We start from the raw sequence: 17,377 nt of genomic DNA on the forward strand, positions 1-17,377 counted from the left end.
TTCCCTCCAATAACCGGCAGTCAAGTCAGCGTCAGAAATTAAATAATTAAAATTAGAAAACATTGGTAAAATATTATATTGTCATTTAAAGAATTATAGATTTACATCTCTTGAACGCAATCAACTTGCCAGATTTAAAAATAACCTTACTGGGAAATCACACTTTGCAATAATCTGAGCACTGCGCCCAGAAAAATACGCGTTGCGATACAGACTAGACGTCATGTTGGGGAGATCTAAAATCGAAAATACTATGTAAATAATCCATTACCTTTGATTCTCTTCATCAGATGTCACTTCCAGGTATCACAGGTCCATAACGAATGTAGTTTTGTTCAAAAAAGCTCATCATTTATGTCCAAAAATCTCCGTCTCGTTAGCACATGATGTAAGCCAGCCGGACTTCTCGTCATGAACGAGGGGAAAAAAATATTTCCGTTCGTTCAAACATGTCAAACGTTGTATAGCATAAATCATTAGGGCCTTTTTAACCAGAACATGAATAATATTCAAGGTGGACGAATGCATACTCTTTTATAACGTATTGGAACGAGGGTACCCAACATGAACTAGCGCCAGGTGTCTAATGGGACATCACCGTTCCATGGCTCTTGTTCGGTCAGATCTCCCTCCAGAAGACTCAAAACACTTTGTAAAGGCTGGTGACATCTAGTGGAAGCAATAGGAAGTGCCAAAATATTCCTAAACCCCTGTGTTTTTCAATGGGATAGGTTTAAAGTCAATACAACACATCAGGTATCCACTTCCTGTCAGAAAATGTCTCAGGGTTTTGCCTGCCAAATGAGTTCTGTTATACTCACAGACACCATTCAAACAGTTTTGGAAACTTTAGAGTGTTTTCTATCCATATATAATAAGTATATGCATATTCTAGTTACTGGGTAGGATTAGTAACCAGATTAAATCGGGTACATTTCTTTTATCCAGACGTGCAAATGCTGCCCCCTAGACCCAACAGGTTAAGGCTCTGGCAGAGAGCCTGAGGCGGACGGTGTGGCCCATTTCATTTTCAATGAAGGCTAGGCGGTGGGGGTGGGACGAGGACGGTGAAATTATCCAGGAGGAGTGGTCGGGCTGTGCCCATGGACGCCGCTCTGCCGAGACGGAGAAAATAGGATTCTGCAAGCTGTGCCGTTGTTGTTGACCAATCACAGTAGAAAACGTAGCCTGCGTGGTGCTACATCGGCACCAAGGTTTCCGTTAGCCGGAAAATGCCTGTTACATTTAAAAAATATATTTTTTTTTGCCGATTTAAATACAATTGTTGCCAGCCAAATTGTCCAGAAATCAAAGTAATTGATGGAAACAACCAGTGGATGTGCTTCGACTTCATTGGCTAATATCGTTCATAGGCTAATATCCTTCACGGGCTAATATCCTTCACGGGCTAATATCCTTCACGGGCTAATATCCTTCACGGGCTAATATCCTTCACGGGCTAATGTCCTTCACGGGCTAATGTCTGGTGTGTTTCTATTCTAATCACACAGAAGACGCAAGGTCCTCATAAGGGACTTGGCGAAGATTGTGTTGATTCTTTCTCCAGAACAGAGTAAAGAAGGCCTCCAGATCGGTCCTTTTTGAGGACAAAGTAATGAGGCTGGTGTGCATCAAGCTGGACGGTTTTGACTTCCCAACAGCAGCGGCTCACTTTGAGCAGGCAAAGGTCCGCTGCAAACGCCAGTAAATTACAGGCAAATTATTGTGTTTGTCAGGCCCAGTCCTAGCAGTTCTGCTCCCGCCTTAGGCAGTATCAACCTATACCGCCACTGTGTCATTTATAGTACATTTACATTTGACATTTTAGTCATTTAGCAGACGCTCTTATCCAGAGCGACTTACAGTAGTGAATGCATTCATTTCATACATTTTTTCCCCCCCGTACTGGTCCCCCGTGGGAATCGAACCCACAACCCTGGCGTTGCAAACACCATGCTCTACCAACTGAGCCACACGGGACCAATCTTTCCATAAAGATTTGGAATGGTTTGATAGAGTACTGATGTGTATCATCCGCAATTGGTTCATTTCAGTTGAGCTTATTCAGTAGCACTTGGAAAACGAAACATCGTTGCCAATAATTCACATTGGAGAGTTTTTAGTAGTAGGAAACAGAGATGACCCCACGATAGTTCGAATTACATTAAATCATCTAGTGGAACTGTAGAAGAGGGAGCTGTAAATTGAGTTTTGGAAGCAAGTGCTTTCATAAATGCATTGGCACGGACCTCATTTCATAGGAGCATTGGAAAATAACCTTTCGCTCAATCAAATTTGATAATTTATTCGTCATATTCGCTGAATACAACAAGTGTAGACTTTACTGTGAAATGCTTACGAGACCTTTCCCGACAATGTAGTTAAAAAGTAAGAAAGTTATTGTCTCTTGGGATATATGTCTATAAGCTTGGCACATCTAGCCACTGGGATTTTTGCCCATTCTTCAAGGATAAACTGCTCCAGCTCCTTCAAGTTGGATGGGTTCCGCTGGTGTACAGGAATCTTTAAGTCATACCACAGATTCTCAATTGGATTGAGGTCTGGGCGTTGACTAGGTCATTCCAAGACATTTAAATGTTTCCCCTTAAACCACTCGTTGCTTTTTAGCAGTATGCGTAGGGTCATTGTCCTGCTGGAAGGTGGACCTCCGTCCCAGTCTCAAATTTCTGGAAGACAGAAAACAGGTTTCCCGCAAGAATTTCCCTGTATTTAGCGTCATCCTTCAATTCTGACCAGTTTCCCAGTCCCTGCCGATGAAAAACATCCCCACAGCATGATGCTGCCACCACCATGCTTCACTGTGGGGCTGGTGTTCTCGAGGTCATGTGGGGTGTTGGGTTTGCGCTAGACATGGCCTTTTCCTTGATGGCCAAAAAGCTAAATTTTCATCTTATCTGACCAGAGTACCTTCTTCCATATGTTTGGGGAGTCTCCCACATGCCTTTTGGAGAACACCAAATGTGTTTGCTTATTGTTTCTTTAAGCAATGGCTTTTTTCTGGCCACTCTTCCCTAAAGACCAGCTCTGTGGAGCGTACGACTTAAGTGTACGACTTCCTATGGACAGATACTCCAATCTCCGCTGTAGAGCTTTGCAGCTCCTTCAGGGTTATCTTTGGTCTCTTTGTTGCCTCTCTGATTAATGCCCTCCTTGCCTGGTCTGTGAGTTTTGGTGGGCAGCCCTCTCTTGGCAGGTTTGTTGTGGTGCCATATTCTTTCATTTTTTAATAATGGATTTACTGGTGCTCCGAGGGATGTTCAACATTTCTGATATTTTTTTATAACCCAACCCTGATCTGTACTTCTCCACAACTTCGTGGTGCCCCTTGGTCTTCGTGGTGCCCCTTGGTCTTCGTGGTGCCCCTTGGTCTTCGTGGTGCCCCTTGGTCTTCGTGGTGCCCCTTGGTCTTCGTGGGTGGTGCCCCTTGGTCTTCGTGGGTGGTGCCCCTTGGTCTTCGTGGGTGGTGCCCCTTGGTCTTCGTGGGTGGTGCCCCTTGGTCTTCGTGGGTGGTGCCCCTTGGTCTTCGTGCGTGGTGCCCCTTGGTCTTCGTGCGTGGTGCCCCTTGGTCTTCGTGCGTGGTGCCCCTTGGTCTTCGTGCGTGGTGCCCCTTGGTCTTCGTGCGTGGTGCCCCTTGGTCTTCGTGCGTGGTGCCCCTTGGTCTTCGTGCGTGGTGCCCCTTGGGCTTGGTGGTGTTGCAGACTCTGGGGCCTTTCCAAACGTGTGTGTGTGTGTGTGTATATATATATATATATATATATACTGACATCATGTGACACTTAGATTGCACACAGGTGTACTTTATTTAACTATTTATGTGACTTCTGAAGGTAATTGGTTGCACCAGATCTTATTTTGGGGCTTCATAGCAAAGGGGGTGAATACATATGCATGCATCACTTTTCCGTTTTTTAAATTTTGTTGAATTTTTTAAAACAAGTAATTTTTTTTCACTTCACCAATTTGGACTATTTTGTGTATGTCCATTACATGAAATCCAAATGAATTTACATTTACAGGTTGTAATGCAACAAAATAGGAAAAACGCCAACGGGGGATGAATACTTTTGCAAGGCACTGTACCAGGAGTACTGGTACCGAGTCAGTCTGCTTGGGTACAAGCGGGCTGTCATGTGCCTTTTACTGAGGAATGGCTTCCGTCTGGAAGGGGACCAACTCCAGCTGTTAGCCAGGTAGCTAGCTATAACTAGCTGGCTAGAAGGATGAAGTTAGAAGCTAACATTACACAAAGCCTGACCTCAGCAGGAGCAGTTTAAGCTAATTAAGCTAATTATAATCAAAAGATGGGCTACTTGAAGTTCTCATAACAAAATGCCTTTGCTTTACAGAGAGTAGTGAGACAGACAGTGGTGAGTCAGGCTGCAATGAAGGAGGCAAAGGAGATACACAGAGAGAGACGAAGCATTGAAGCAAGCAGGGAGAGAGGTTCTACACAGAGAGAGGAAGCATTGAAGCAAGCAGGGAGAGAGGTTCTACACAGAGAGACGAAGCAAGCTGGGAGAGAGGTTCTACACAGAGAGAGGAAGCATTGAAGCAAGCAGGGAGAGAGGTTCTACACAGAGAGACGAAGCATTGAAGCAAGCAGGGAGAGAGGTTCTACACAGAGAGACGAAGCATTGAAGCAAGCAGGGAGAGAGGTTCTACACAGAGAGAGACGAAGCATTGAAGCAAGCAGGGAGAGAGGTTCTACACAGAGAGAGACGAAGCAAGCAGGGAGAGAGTTTCTACACAGAGAGAGACGAAGCATTGAAGCAAGCAGGGAGAGAGGTTCTACACAGAGAGAGACGAAGCAAGCAGGGAGAGAGGTTCTACACAGAGAGACGAAGCAAGCAGGGAGAGAGGTTCTACACAGAGACGAAGCAAGCAGGGAGAGAGGTTCTACACAGAGAGACGAAGCAAGCAGGGAGAGAGGTTCTACACAGAAAGACGAAGCATTGAAGCAAGTAGGGAGAGAGATTAGTAGTAAGTACACTGGTTCCCAAACTTGGGGTCCAGGACCCATGTAGGGTCCTCTGAGAGAATCTTTAATCTTGTTTCTCTTCAAATGGGAATAGAATACAACATTTTAGAGTTAAACTAAAGGCCTTTTACACTGTCAGAAATCCCTTTCATGTCAGTATGTCCTGTGTTGGGACTGCCTTGTGGGACTTAACATTTTGTGAATATAAAGAAATGTTTTCTATTATGTACGCTGAACAATAATATAAACGCAACATGCAACAATTTCAAAGATTTGACTGCATTACAGTTCATATAAGGAAACCAGTCCACACCACTACAAATTAGCGGGTTCAGCTATTTCAGCCTCACCCTTTGCTGACAGCTGTATAGAATTGAGCACACCGCCATGCAATCTCCATAGACAAACATTGGCAGTACAATAGCCTTACTGAAGAGCTCAGTGACTTTCCTTTCCAACAAGTCAGTTCGTCAAATTTCGGCCCTGTTCAACTTTTTAAGTGCTGTTATTGTGTAGTGGAAACGTCTGTGAGCAACAACTGCTCAGCCGTGAAGTGGTAGGGCCACACAAGCTTACAGAACGGGACCGCCGAGTGCTGAACCGCGTAGCGAGTAAAAAAATATATATTCTTCGTTGCAACACTCACTACCGAGTTCCATACCGCCTCTGGAAGCAACGTCAGCACAACAACTGTTCATCTGGAGCTTCATGAAATTTGTTTCCATGGCCGAGCAGCCGAGGCACAAGCCTAAGATCACCACGTGCAATGCCAAGCGTCGGCTGGAGGGGTGTAAAGTTCGCTGCCGTTGGACTCTGGAGCAGTGGAAACGTGTTCTCTGGAGTGATGGTCACGCTTCAGGAAAAAGGGGGGGGGTGGACCAACTCCATGTTCGTGGTTTTGGAATGAGATGTTGAGCGAGCAGGTGTGCATAAACATTTGGTCATGTGGTGTGTGTGGTAAATAACTATTGTTACTGAGTAGAATTTGTCATGTAGTGATGAATAGTTTTTTTTTCATGCGGTTGTGGCGATATACTGCCATCTGGTGGTGACTAGAAAAACAGCATAATATGAACTATTACAAATTGATGGTCCTTCAAAATAAATATTGGCACTTGAAAAAGTACTTAGGTCCTTGAATTTGACTTACAGTTTTTTTTTATTTTATTTTTTTTGCATTTTAGCTAACCTTAACCCAATTCTCCTAACCTGCTACAAAAAGTCAAATATGATGTTATTTTGACAAAAGGTGCGTCCCTTCTTGCCATGACTGGCTGGCCCTGGTGTTCGTAGACAGCCATGTGTATTAGGCCTAATTAAAATGTTCATGCCTAGGATAAATTTAATTTGGATAGGCGTAGATTGCATTTGAAAACAGCTGTGTTATTCAATAATTAAAATGTTAATTAAAGTAGCCTATAGGACAGGTCGTTCGCAAATTGTATTATACAAATATTGTATTTTTAAGTTTTATTACTGGGTAGGCGACTTGTTCATCTAGACTTAACTATTTTGTCTGTTTTTTTAAATGATATTCATTTATGATTTATAAGACTGGTAAAGATGCAATGTTTTGCTTTTCAATTCAACGCTCATTTCTACTCTGTTGAAATGAATTCCAATAATGTAACTGTGGTTTTGAGCATCGTGGGTGGAAGTCCTAATATAGATGTCCGGTAAATTTCTCAAATGTCCGTTACATTTAAATTCTTTCAGGTCACGGTGTCCCGGTGACAAATATTCCTCACGGAAATCCTCTCCAGCACGTACAACAGGACCAGCTAACTTTCCCACTCTAGCTAGCTGGCTAATACTCTCATTTCACAGAGTGGCTATTTAACAATATAAATCATTGTTTTCTAATCGGGTTTTTTGGATTAATCATTTGTGTTGCATGGAAATACATTGTTTATTTCATTGCTATGGTCACTGGTGGCTGTCGTCCTCCTCATGTGCGTGAAGGGACTAGCCTCTCTGACCGGGGGGACCGGCGGCGTGGCCCCTCGGACCGGGGGGACCGGCGGCGTACTCAGCAGGGAACTTGTGATATTCAGCTGTCTGTCTGAAAAGCCCTTTAATGTTCAACCTGTGTCAGCGGTTGCCAGTTAGACTTTGTAAAGGGAAACACTGTTGTTTAGCACTGCAAATCCATAATACACAAGTTCTGATTTTGAGACGAGATTTAATTGTGTGTTTTAGATCCGTTTGCTGTGAAGAGGAACGTGGCTCGTTCATTGAACAGCCAACAGATGTACGAGTACATCCTCCACTGCCTCAAATCGACCTATAAGTACTTCGCCCTGCCCCTCAGCCTTCCCTCAGCCAACCACAAGATGGCAGGGCCTCGAGGAGCTAATTACAAGCAAGGGCCTAGTCAGAAGGCTCTGAGTGACGTGAGCCGTGTCCAATCAGGGTTGAGCAGTCTCAAACTGGAGTCTCAGGCAGCCAATGGGCAGAAAGGAGAGGCGGGCTTTAAACAGGACTCTGACTGTATGGTGGAGGAAGAGGAGGAGAGCCCTTCAGACTCTGATAAAGAAGAAGAGGAGGATTTGGGGAAGAATAGCCTGTCTGAGGAGGAAGAGGAGGATGAAGAGCTAGACGAGGAAGTATATCCCAGACATCACCTAGACAGTGTGAACACGGAGGACGAAGAGCTGTTCCCATTGGACGAGGTCTCGGAGGAGCTTCTCTCAGACGAGGAGGGGCCAGACCTAGACACTCCCAGTTCATTGGACGAGGAGGAGGTAGCCTTGCCCAAACAGGAAGTGCTTGACAACAAGATCGAGGGGGCCAGTGGTCTCTGCTATGGCTTCACCAGACAGGCCTTCACCCGTGGAAAGGTAGGTAGATATAAGAGAGCATGTGATCAAAACTCGAACTAAATGAGGTATAACCAATGAAATACACAGGACACAACAAACATGCTTGAAGTACAGTACAGTAGTAGTATATATGATTCCATATGTGTTATTTCATAGTTTTGATGTCGTCACTATTATTCTACAATGTAGAAAATACTAAAAATAAAGAAAACCCTTGAATGAGTCGGTGTTTGAAAACTTTTGACTGGTACTATAGGTGGCCGTAGATGGCGTGTACGCCAGGTACCGTAGATGGCGTGTACGCCAGGTACCGTATGTATCAAGTGTCTCAGTTGAAGGACTGATTTAGGATCAGTTTGACCTTTTTAGATACAATATTACATCAGAGAGGGAGAATTGAAGTGAGAGAGAACTGGGCCCAAAATCTGTGTTCTCCAGTCCATGACTTTTATAGTCTTTCCCACACAGTGTCAGTCTCTAACCCTGTGTGTGTGTGTGTGTGTGTGTGTGTGTGTGTGTGTGTGTGTGTCAGTCCCACACAGTGGTGTGTAGTGTGTGTAAGCGTGACGGCCATCTAAAGAAGGACTGTCCTGAAGACTTCCAGAGGGTTCAGCTAGCCCCTCTCCCTCCCATGACACCTGCCTTCCTCAAAACACTCAACACCGTCTGTCAGCAGTGCTACCGTAAGTCTTCCTCAAAACACTCAACACCGTCTGTCAGCAGTGCTACCGTAAGTCTTCCTCAAAACACTCAACACCGTCTGTCAGCAGTGCTACCGTAAGTCTTCCTCAAAACACTCAACTCCGTCTGTCAGCAGTGCTACCGTAAGTCTTCCTCAAAACACTCAACTCCGTCTGTCAGCAGTGCCACCGTAAGTCACTGTCTGTCTGTCAGCAGTGCTACCGTAAGTCACTGTGTGTACGTGTTTGTGTGTGTGTGTGTGTGTGTGTGTGTGACATTCTCTTCAAATGATTTGTTCTGTCTCGTATGTACCGTTCCAGTTATAATTTCCTGAATTTCCCAGGAGACTTTGCTCCAGATGAGGTGGAGCTGGGAGTGAGAGAACACATCCTGCTGGACCTCGAGAGCTTTGTCAAACGACAGTTCACAGGTGAGACACCACACTGTTCCCTCTAAAAGGCGTCTAACAGAAAGGTTTGTCCACAGAAGAAGTGAAGAAATTTCCACTCAGTGGTAGCCGATGTTCAGGAGATCTGTTTTATAGCTGTTTGTTCCAGACTTACACTGACTGGTGATTGATTGGTTGGCAGGTGCCAGACTGAGGTTGTTTGGTTCGTCTAAGAACGGCTTTGGCTTCAAGCAGAGTGACCTGGACATTTGTATGGTGCTGGACGGACAGGAGACCGCTGAAGTAATCTATTGTATCTTCTCTCTCTCTCGCTCTCTGCCCCTCTCTCTTCTCTCTGCCCCTCTCTCTTCTCTCTGCCCCTCTCTCTTCTCTCTGCCCCTCTCTCTTCTCTCTGCCCCTCTCTCTTCTCTCTGCCCCTCTCTCTTCTCTCTCTCTCTCTCTTCTGCCTCTCTCTCTCTCTCTCTTCTGCCTCTCTCTCTCTCTCTCTTCTGCCTCTCTCTCTTCTCTTTCTGCCTCTCTCTCTTCTCTCTCTGCCTCTCTCTTCTCTGCCTCTCTCTCTTCTCTCTGCCTCTCTCTCTTCTCTCTCTTCTCTCTGCCTCTCTCTCTTCTCTTCTGCCCCTCTCTCTTTTGTCTCCCCTCTCTCTATAATATAGTTTATTAGCAGACACTTTTATCCAAAGCCAATTATTGCTTTTCTCTCACTCACTCTCATCTATTGATAAACCGCTGTAACTTCTATAAACCAGGGGAGTCAAACTCATTCCACGGAGGGCCTAGTGTCCACACGGAGGGCCTAGTGTCCACACGGAGGGCCTAGTGTCCACACGGAGGGCCTAGTGTCCACACGGAGGGCCTAGTGTCTGCAGGTTTTTTCTTCTTTCAATTAATACCTAGACAACCATATCTGGGGAGTTCCTTACTCATTTTTTTATTAATTTTTTTTCCTTTATTTAACTACACAAGTCAGTTAAGAACAAATTCTTATTTTACAATGACGGCCTAGGAACAGTGGGTTAACTGCCTTGTTCAGGAGCAGAACGACTGATTTTTACCTTGTCAGCTCGGGGGATTCGATCTTGCAACCTTTCGATTGCTAGTCCAACGCTCTAACCACTAGGCTACCTGCTGGTTACTAGTCCAACGCTCTAACCACTAGGCTACCTGCTGGTTACTAGTCCAACGCTTTAACCACTAGGCTACCTGCTGGTTACTAGTCCAACGCTCTAACCACTAGGCTACCTGCTGGTTACTAGTCCAACCCTCTAACCACTAGGCTACCTGCTGGTTACTAGTCCGACACTCTAACCACTAGGCTACCTGCTGGTTACTAGTCCAACCCTCTAACCACTAGGCTACCTGCTGGTTACTAGTCCAACCCTCTAACCACTAGGCTACCTGCTGGTTACTAGTCCAACGCTCTAACCACTAGGCTACCTGCTGGTTACTAGTCCAACCCTCTAACCACTAGGCTACCTGCTGGTTACTAGTCCAACCCTCTAACCACTAGGCTACCTGCTGGTTACTAGTCCAACCCTCTAACCACTAGGCTACCTGCTGGTTACTAGTCCAACCCTCTAACCACTAGGCTACCTGCTGGTTACTAGTCCAACCCTCTAACCACTAGGCTACCTGCCGCCCCTGTGACCATCAGTCAAGTAGAAGGGAGGAGTGAGAACCTGTAGACACGTGGACCTCTGTGGGATGAGTTTGACACGTGTTGTAAAGACACCTCTTCTGAAACCCTGTTTTGAACCAAATCCTTTCTTCTCTCCTGCAGGGTCTGGACTGTATCAGCATCATAGAGTCTCTGGCCAGACTGCTGAGGAAACACCCAGGTCAGTGTCTGGACCCTGTGATCATGTAGAATACGGGTCGGTGTCTGGACCCTGTGATCATGTAGAATACGGGTCGGTGTCTGGACCCTGTGATCATGTAGAATATGGGTCGGTGTCTGGACCCTGTGATCATGTAGAATATGGGTCGGTGTCTGGACCCTGTGATCATGTAGAATATGGGTCAGTGTCTGGACCCTGTGATAATGTAGTATATGGGTCAGTGTCTGGACCCTGTAATAATGTAGCATATGGTGTCTGGACACGACCCTGTGATAATGTAGAATATGGGTCAGTGTCTGGACACTGATAATGTAGAATATGGGTCAGTGTCTGGACACTAATGTAGAATATGGGTCAGTGTCTGGACACTAATGTAGAATATGGGTCAGTGTCTGGACACGACCCTGTGATAATGTAGAATATGGGTCAGTGTCTGGACACGACCCTGTGATAATGTAGAATATGGGTCAGTGTCTGGACGTGACCCTGTGATAATGTAGAATATGGGTCAGTGTCTGGACGCGACCCTGTGATAATGTAGAATATGGGTCAGTGTCTGGACCCTGTAATAATGTAGCATATGGTATCTGGATACGACCCTGTGATAATGTAGAATACGGGTCAGTGTCTGGACACTGATAATGTAGAATATGGGTCAGTGTCTGGACCCTGTGATAATGTAGTATATGGGTCAGTGTCTGTACATGACCCTGTGATAATGTAGAATATGGGTCAGTGTCTGGACCCTGTAATAATGTAGCATATGGTGTCTGGCCACGACCATGTGATAATGTAGAATACGGGTCAGTGTCTGGACACTGATAATGTAGAAGATGGGTCAGTGTCTGGACACGACCCTGTGATAATGTAGAATATGGGTCAGTGTCTGGACGCGACCCTGTGATAATGTAGAATATGGGTCAGTGTCTGGACCCTGTAATAATGTAGCATATGGTATCTGGATACGACCCTGTGATAATGTAGAATACGGGTCAGTGTCTGGACACTGATAATGTAGAATATGGGTCAGTGTCTGGACCCTGTGATAATGTAGTATATGGGTCAGTGTCTGTACATGACCCTGTGATAATGTAGAATATGGGTCAGTGTCTGGACCCTGTAATAATGTAGCATATGGTGTCTGGACACGACCCTGTGATAATGTAGAATACGGGTCAGTGTCTGGACACTGATAATGTAGAAGATGGGTCAGTGTCTGGACACTACCCTGTGATAATGTAGAATATGGGTCAGTGTCTGGACGCGACCCTGTGATAATGTAGAATATGGGTCAGTGTCTGGACGCGACCCTGTGATAATGTAGAATATGGGTCAGTGTCTGGACGCGACCCTGTGATAATGTAGAATATGGGTCAGTGTCTGGACGCGACCCTGTGATAATGTAGAATATGGGTCAGTGTCTGGACGCGACCCTGTGATAATGTAGAATATGGGTCAGTGTCTGGACGCGACCCTGTGATAATGTAGAATATCGGTCAGTGTCTGGACGCGACCCTGTGATAATGTAGAATATGGGTCAGTGTCTGGACGCGACCCTGTGATAATGTAGAATATGGGTCAGTGTCTGGACGCGACCCTGTGATAATGTAGAATATGGGTCAGTGTCTGGACGCTGTGATAATGTAGAGTATGGATTCTCCTTGTACTGTGCACCAGGTGTGTATCTGTAAACCCGTGTCAATGTGAGAGGCTGTATCTGAAATGTCCCTGTGTCTCCAGGTCTGAGGAACATCCTTCCCATCACTACGGCTAAGGTCCCCATCGTTAAGTTCTACCACGCCAGGACCGGCTTGGAGGGAGACATCAGTCTCTACAACACGCTGGTGAGAGGATCAGGAAGCAGTGACTGATCAGGAAGCAGTCACGTGGGAGCAGGAAGCAGTGACTGAACCCTTTGTTGTTGTTGTTGTTGTTTTCCTCTCTTGGCTATCAGGCTTTGCACAACACGCGTCTGTTGGCGTCGTATGCTGCCATCGACCCCCGAGTCAAAATGCTGTGTTATGTCACCAAGGTGTTTGCCAAGGTATGTCCCACTAGTTTACAGCTGAGATGAGAAAGTCACAGAAATGAGAAAGTGTTTTAATATCTATGTTGTCCCCTGGTCTAGTTAAAGGGGATGTTTTAATATCTATGTTGTCCCCTGGTCTAGTTAAAGGGGATGTTTTAATATCTATGTTGTCCCCTGGTCTAGTTAAAGGGGATGTTTTAATATCTATGTTGTCCCCTGGTCTAGTTAAAGGGGATGTTTTAATATCTATGTTGTCCCCTGGTCTAGTTAAAGGGGATGTTTTAATATCTATGTTGTCCCCTGGTCTAGTTGTGTGATATCGGTGATGCGTCTCGAGGCAGTCTGTCATCCTATGGCTTCACCCTGATGGTGCTGTTCTACCTGCAACAGAGGAACCCACCTGTTATACCTGTACTACAGGAGGTAAGACAGGAACCCATCTATTATACCTGTACTACAGGAGGTAAGACGGAGGAATCCACCTGTTATACCTGTACTACAGGAGGTAAGACAGGAACCCACCTGTTATACCTGTACTACAGGAGGTAAGACGGAGGAACCCACCTGTTATACCTGTACTACAGGAGGTAAGACAGAGGAACCCACCTGTTATACCTGTACTACAGGAGGTAAGACAGAGGAATCCACCTGTTATACCTGTACTACAGGAGGTAAGACAGAGAGGAGCCCACCTGTTATACCTGTACTACAGGAGGTAAGACAGAGAGGAACCCACCTGTTATACCTGTACTACAGGAGGTAAGACAGGAACCCACCTGTTATACCTGTACTACAGGAGGTAAGACGGAGGAACCCACCTGTTATACCTGTACTACAGGAGGTAAGACAGAGAGGAGCCCACCTGTTATACCTGTACTACAGGAGGTAAGACAGAGAGGAACCCACCTGTTATACCTGTACTACAGGAGGTAAGACAGAGAGGAACCCACCTGTTATACCTGTACTACAGGAGGTAAGACAGAGAGGAATCCACCTGTTATACCTGTACTACAGGAGGTAAGACAGAGAGGAACCCACCTGTTATACCTGTACTACAGGAGGTAAGACAGAGAGGAACCCACCTGTTATACCTGTACGACAGGAGGTAAGACAGAGGAGCCCACCTGTTATACCTGTACTACAGGAGGTAAGACAGAGAGGAGCCCACCTGTTATACCTGTACTACAGGAGGTAAGACAGAGAGGAACCCACCTGTTATACCTGTACTACAGGAGGTAAGACAGAGAGGAACCCACCTGTTATACCTGTACTACAGGAGGTAAGACAGAGAGGAACCCACCTGTTATACCTGTACTACAGGAGGTAAGACGGAGGAACCCACCTGTTATACCTGTACTACAGGAGGTAAGACAGAGAGGAACCCACCTGTTATACCTGTACTACAGGAGGTAAGACAGAGAGGAACCCACCTGTTATACCTGTACTACAGGAGGTAAGACAGAGGAATCCACCTGTTATACCTGTACTACAGGAGGTAAGACAGAGAGGAATCCACCTGTTATACCTGTACTACAGGAGGTAAGACAGAGAGAAACCCACCTGTTATACCTGTACTACAGGAGGTAACTCAACTAAATCTGTCTGAGTACAGTTCTGAACAGTCTGGCCGTGAGTCCGATGATATGTTGGGAGATTTGCTGGCTGAATCTGGATTTCTCATCGCTAAGACCTGCAATGTATTTGTATATTTTGGCAGACGTATTGACGTGTGTGTGTGTGTGTGTGTGTGTGTGTGTGTGTGTGTGTGTGTGTGTGTGTGTGTGTGTGTGTGTGTGTGTGTGTGTGTGTGTGTGTGTGTGTGTGTGTGTGTGTGTGTGTGTGTGTGTGTGTGTCTCGATAGATTTATGACCAGGAGGAGAAGCCTGAGGTTTTGGTAGATGGATGGAATGTCTACTTCTACGATGATCTGGATAAACTGGTGAGTCCCTCTCAGAACATCAGCTGTGGTGTGTGTGTCTCGCCTGAGCGGTGGCCCCGGTACCAGGGTAACATGGTGTGTAGGTGCTCTGTGGCTGGGCCTACTGCAGTTCTACACTGAGATCTTTCTACCCCTCTCTATCTCTAGCCTGAGCGCTGGCAGCAGAGGAACATGGAGTCTGTAGGTGCTCTGTGGCTGGGCCTACTGCAGTTCTACACTGAGACCTTTGACTTCAGAGAACATGTGATCTCCATCAGACAGAGCGCAGCTCTCACCACCTTCAACAAGCAGTGGACCTCCAAGTACATCGTCATCGAGGGTCAGTACTAGACCTGATTTACTCCTACCAAAGGGTCGTAAACAGCGTCTCCGTCTCTTCTGCAAACCCTGTTCTGGATACTTCTCTTGACTTCATTTAAAGTGATTCCTGACTTTAATTTCTCCTTGAGGATCGTGAACTTTGAGGGGGTTTGAGGAGAGGTATTGGTCGAGGGTTGTAAACGTTGAGGGGGTTTGAGGAGAGGTATTGGTCGAGGGTTGTAAACGTTGAGGGTGTTTGAGGAGAGCTATTGGTCGAGGGTTGTAAACGTTGAGGGGAGCTTTGGTGCCGGCGGTTGTTTCCATTTATCATAAACGGTTTGAGGGTTTACTGCTAGGTTGTAGTAAAAGCCTGCACACCCTGCAGATCTCCAGGGAGGGTTGTGAACCAGTGATCTGATCTAATGTTTTTTTCTCTCCAGATCCTTTTGACCTGAACCATAACCTGGGAGCTGGCCTGTCCAGGAGAAGTAGGTATCTCTATCTTACTGTCTTTCTCTCATAGCGTCATCCTCTTTTTCATTCACTTCTCTCCCTTTCTCTCCTCTCTCTCTCCCTTTCTCTCCTCTCTCTCCCTTTCTCTCCTCTCTCTCTCCCTTTCTCTCCTCTCTCTCCCTTTCTCTCCTCTCTCTCTCCCTTTCTCTCCTCTCTCTCTCCCTTTCTCTCCTCTCTCTCTCCCTTTCTCTCCTCTCTCTCTCCCTTTCTCTCCCTCGCTTTCTCTCCTCTCTCTCTCCCTTTCTCTCCTCTCTCTCTCCCTTTCTCTCCTCTCTCTCTCCCTTTCTCTCCCTCGCTTTCTCTCCTCTCTCTCTCCCTTTCTCTCTCACACAGTGACCAACTTCATCATGAAGGCGTTCATCAATGGCAGAAGTGTGTTTGGAACAGCAGTCAAAGCCTACCCTCCTGAGTACACTAGTCATATGGTTAGTATTCACTACCTACCCTCCTGAGTACGCTAGTCAGATGGTTAGTATTCACTACCTACCCTCCTGAGTACGCTAGTCATATGGTTAGTATTCACTACCTACCCTCCTGAGTACGCTAGTCATATGGTTAGTATTCACTACCTACCCTCCTGAGTACGCTAGTCAGATGGTTAGTATTCACTACCTACCCTCCTGAGTACGCTAGTCAGATGGTTAGTATTCACTACCTACCCTCCTGAGTACGCTAGTCAGATGGTTAGTATTCACTACCTACCCTCCTGAGTACGCTAGTCAGATGGTTAGTATTCACTACCTACCCTCCTGAGTACGCTAGTCAGATGGTTAGTGTTCACTACCTACCCTCCTGAGTACGCTAGTCAGATGGTTAGTGTTCACTACCTACCCTCCTGAGTACGCTAGTCAGATGGTTAGTGTTCACTACCTACCCTCCTCAGTACACTAGTCAGATGGTTAGTGTTCACTACCTACCCTCCTCAGTACACTAGTCAGATGGTTAGTGTTCACTACCTACCCTCCTGAGTACACTAGTCAGATGGTTAGTGTTCACTACCTACCCTCCTGAGTACGCTAGTCAGATGGTTAGTATTCACTACCTACCCTCCTGAGTACGCTAGTCAGATGGTTAGTATTCACTACCTACCCTCCTGAGTACGCTAGTCAGATGGTTAGTATTCACTACCTACCCTCCTGAGTACGCTAGTCAGATGGTTAGTGTTCACTACCTGCCCTCCTGAGTACGCTAGTCAGATGGTTAGTGTTCACTACCTACCCTCCTCAGTACACTAGTCAGATGGTTAGTGTTCACTACCTACCCTCCTCAGTACACTAGTCAGATGGTTAGTGTTCACTACCTACCCTCCTGAGTACACTAGTCAGATGGTTAGTGTTCACTACCTACCCTCCTGAGTACGCTAGTCAGATGGTTAGTATTCACTACCTACCCTCCTGAGTACGCTAGTCAGATGGTTAGTATTCACTACCTACCCTCCTGAGTACGCTAGTCAGATGGTTAGTATTCACTACCTACCCTCCTGAGTACACTAGTCAGATGGTTAGTGTTCACTACCTGCCCTCCTGAGTACGCTAGTCAGATGGTTAGTATTCACTGCCTACCCTCCTGAGTACGCTAGTCAGATGGTTAGTATTCACTACCTACCCTCCTGAGTACACTAGTCAGATGGTTAGTAAAAGAGGTCGACCGATTAATCGGCATTTTTGGATGCCGATTGACATTATCAAGACATTTCAGCTTTTCATTTTTTTATTAAAATGTTCCAGAAACAAAATTTCACTTTGACATTATGGGGTATTGTGTGACACCAATTTAAATGTATTACATTTTAAATTCGGTACTTTCAGAATACTTTCTGAGGGTACTGTATATCAACATAGTTTCTTGCT

General features: G+C 45.9%; 1 protein-coding gene across 2 annotated transcripts in view; it reads left to right on the forward strand.

The window, feature by feature from the left end:
- The window catches only part of tut7 (terminal uridylyl transferase 7), a 48,021-nt gene that overhangs the window by 14,321 nt on the left and 16,323 nt on the right, over positions 1-17,377 (forward strand). For both annotated transcript variants that reach the window (XM_045695450.1, XM_045695449.1), the window contains exons 14-25: positions 7,199-7,839; positions 8,354-8,504; positions 8,846-8,932; positions 9,093-9,193; positions 10,689-10,746; positions 12,487-12,590; positions 12,701-12,790; positions 13,085-13,198; positions 14,637-14,714; positions 14,862-15,033; positions 15,455-15,502; positions 15,861-15,952. In XM_045695450.1, the coding sequence (XP_045551406.1) occupies positions 7,199-7,839; positions 8,354-8,504; positions 8,846-8,932; positions 9,093-9,193; positions 10,689-10,746; positions 12,487-12,590; positions 12,701-12,790; positions 13,085-13,198; positions 14,637-14,714; positions 14,862-15,033; positions 15,455-15,502; positions 15,861-15,952 (1,736 nt within the window). The remainder of the gene's footprint in view (positions 1-7,198; positions 7,840-8,353; positions 8,505-8,845; positions 8,933-9,092; positions 9,194-10,688; positions 10,747-12,486; positions 12,591-12,700; positions 12,791-13,084; positions 13,199-14,636; positions 14,715-14,861; positions 15,034-15,454; positions 15,503-15,860; positions 15,953-17,377) is intronic.

This window comes from Salmo salar, chromosome ssa15 (genome assembly GCF_905237065.1).
Source record: "Salmo salar chromosome ssa15, Ssal_v3.1, whole genome shotgun sequence".
In the NCBI taxonomy this organism is placed as follows: Eukaryota; Metazoa; Chordata; class Actinopteri; order Salmoniformes; family Salmonidae; genus Salmo; species Salmo salar.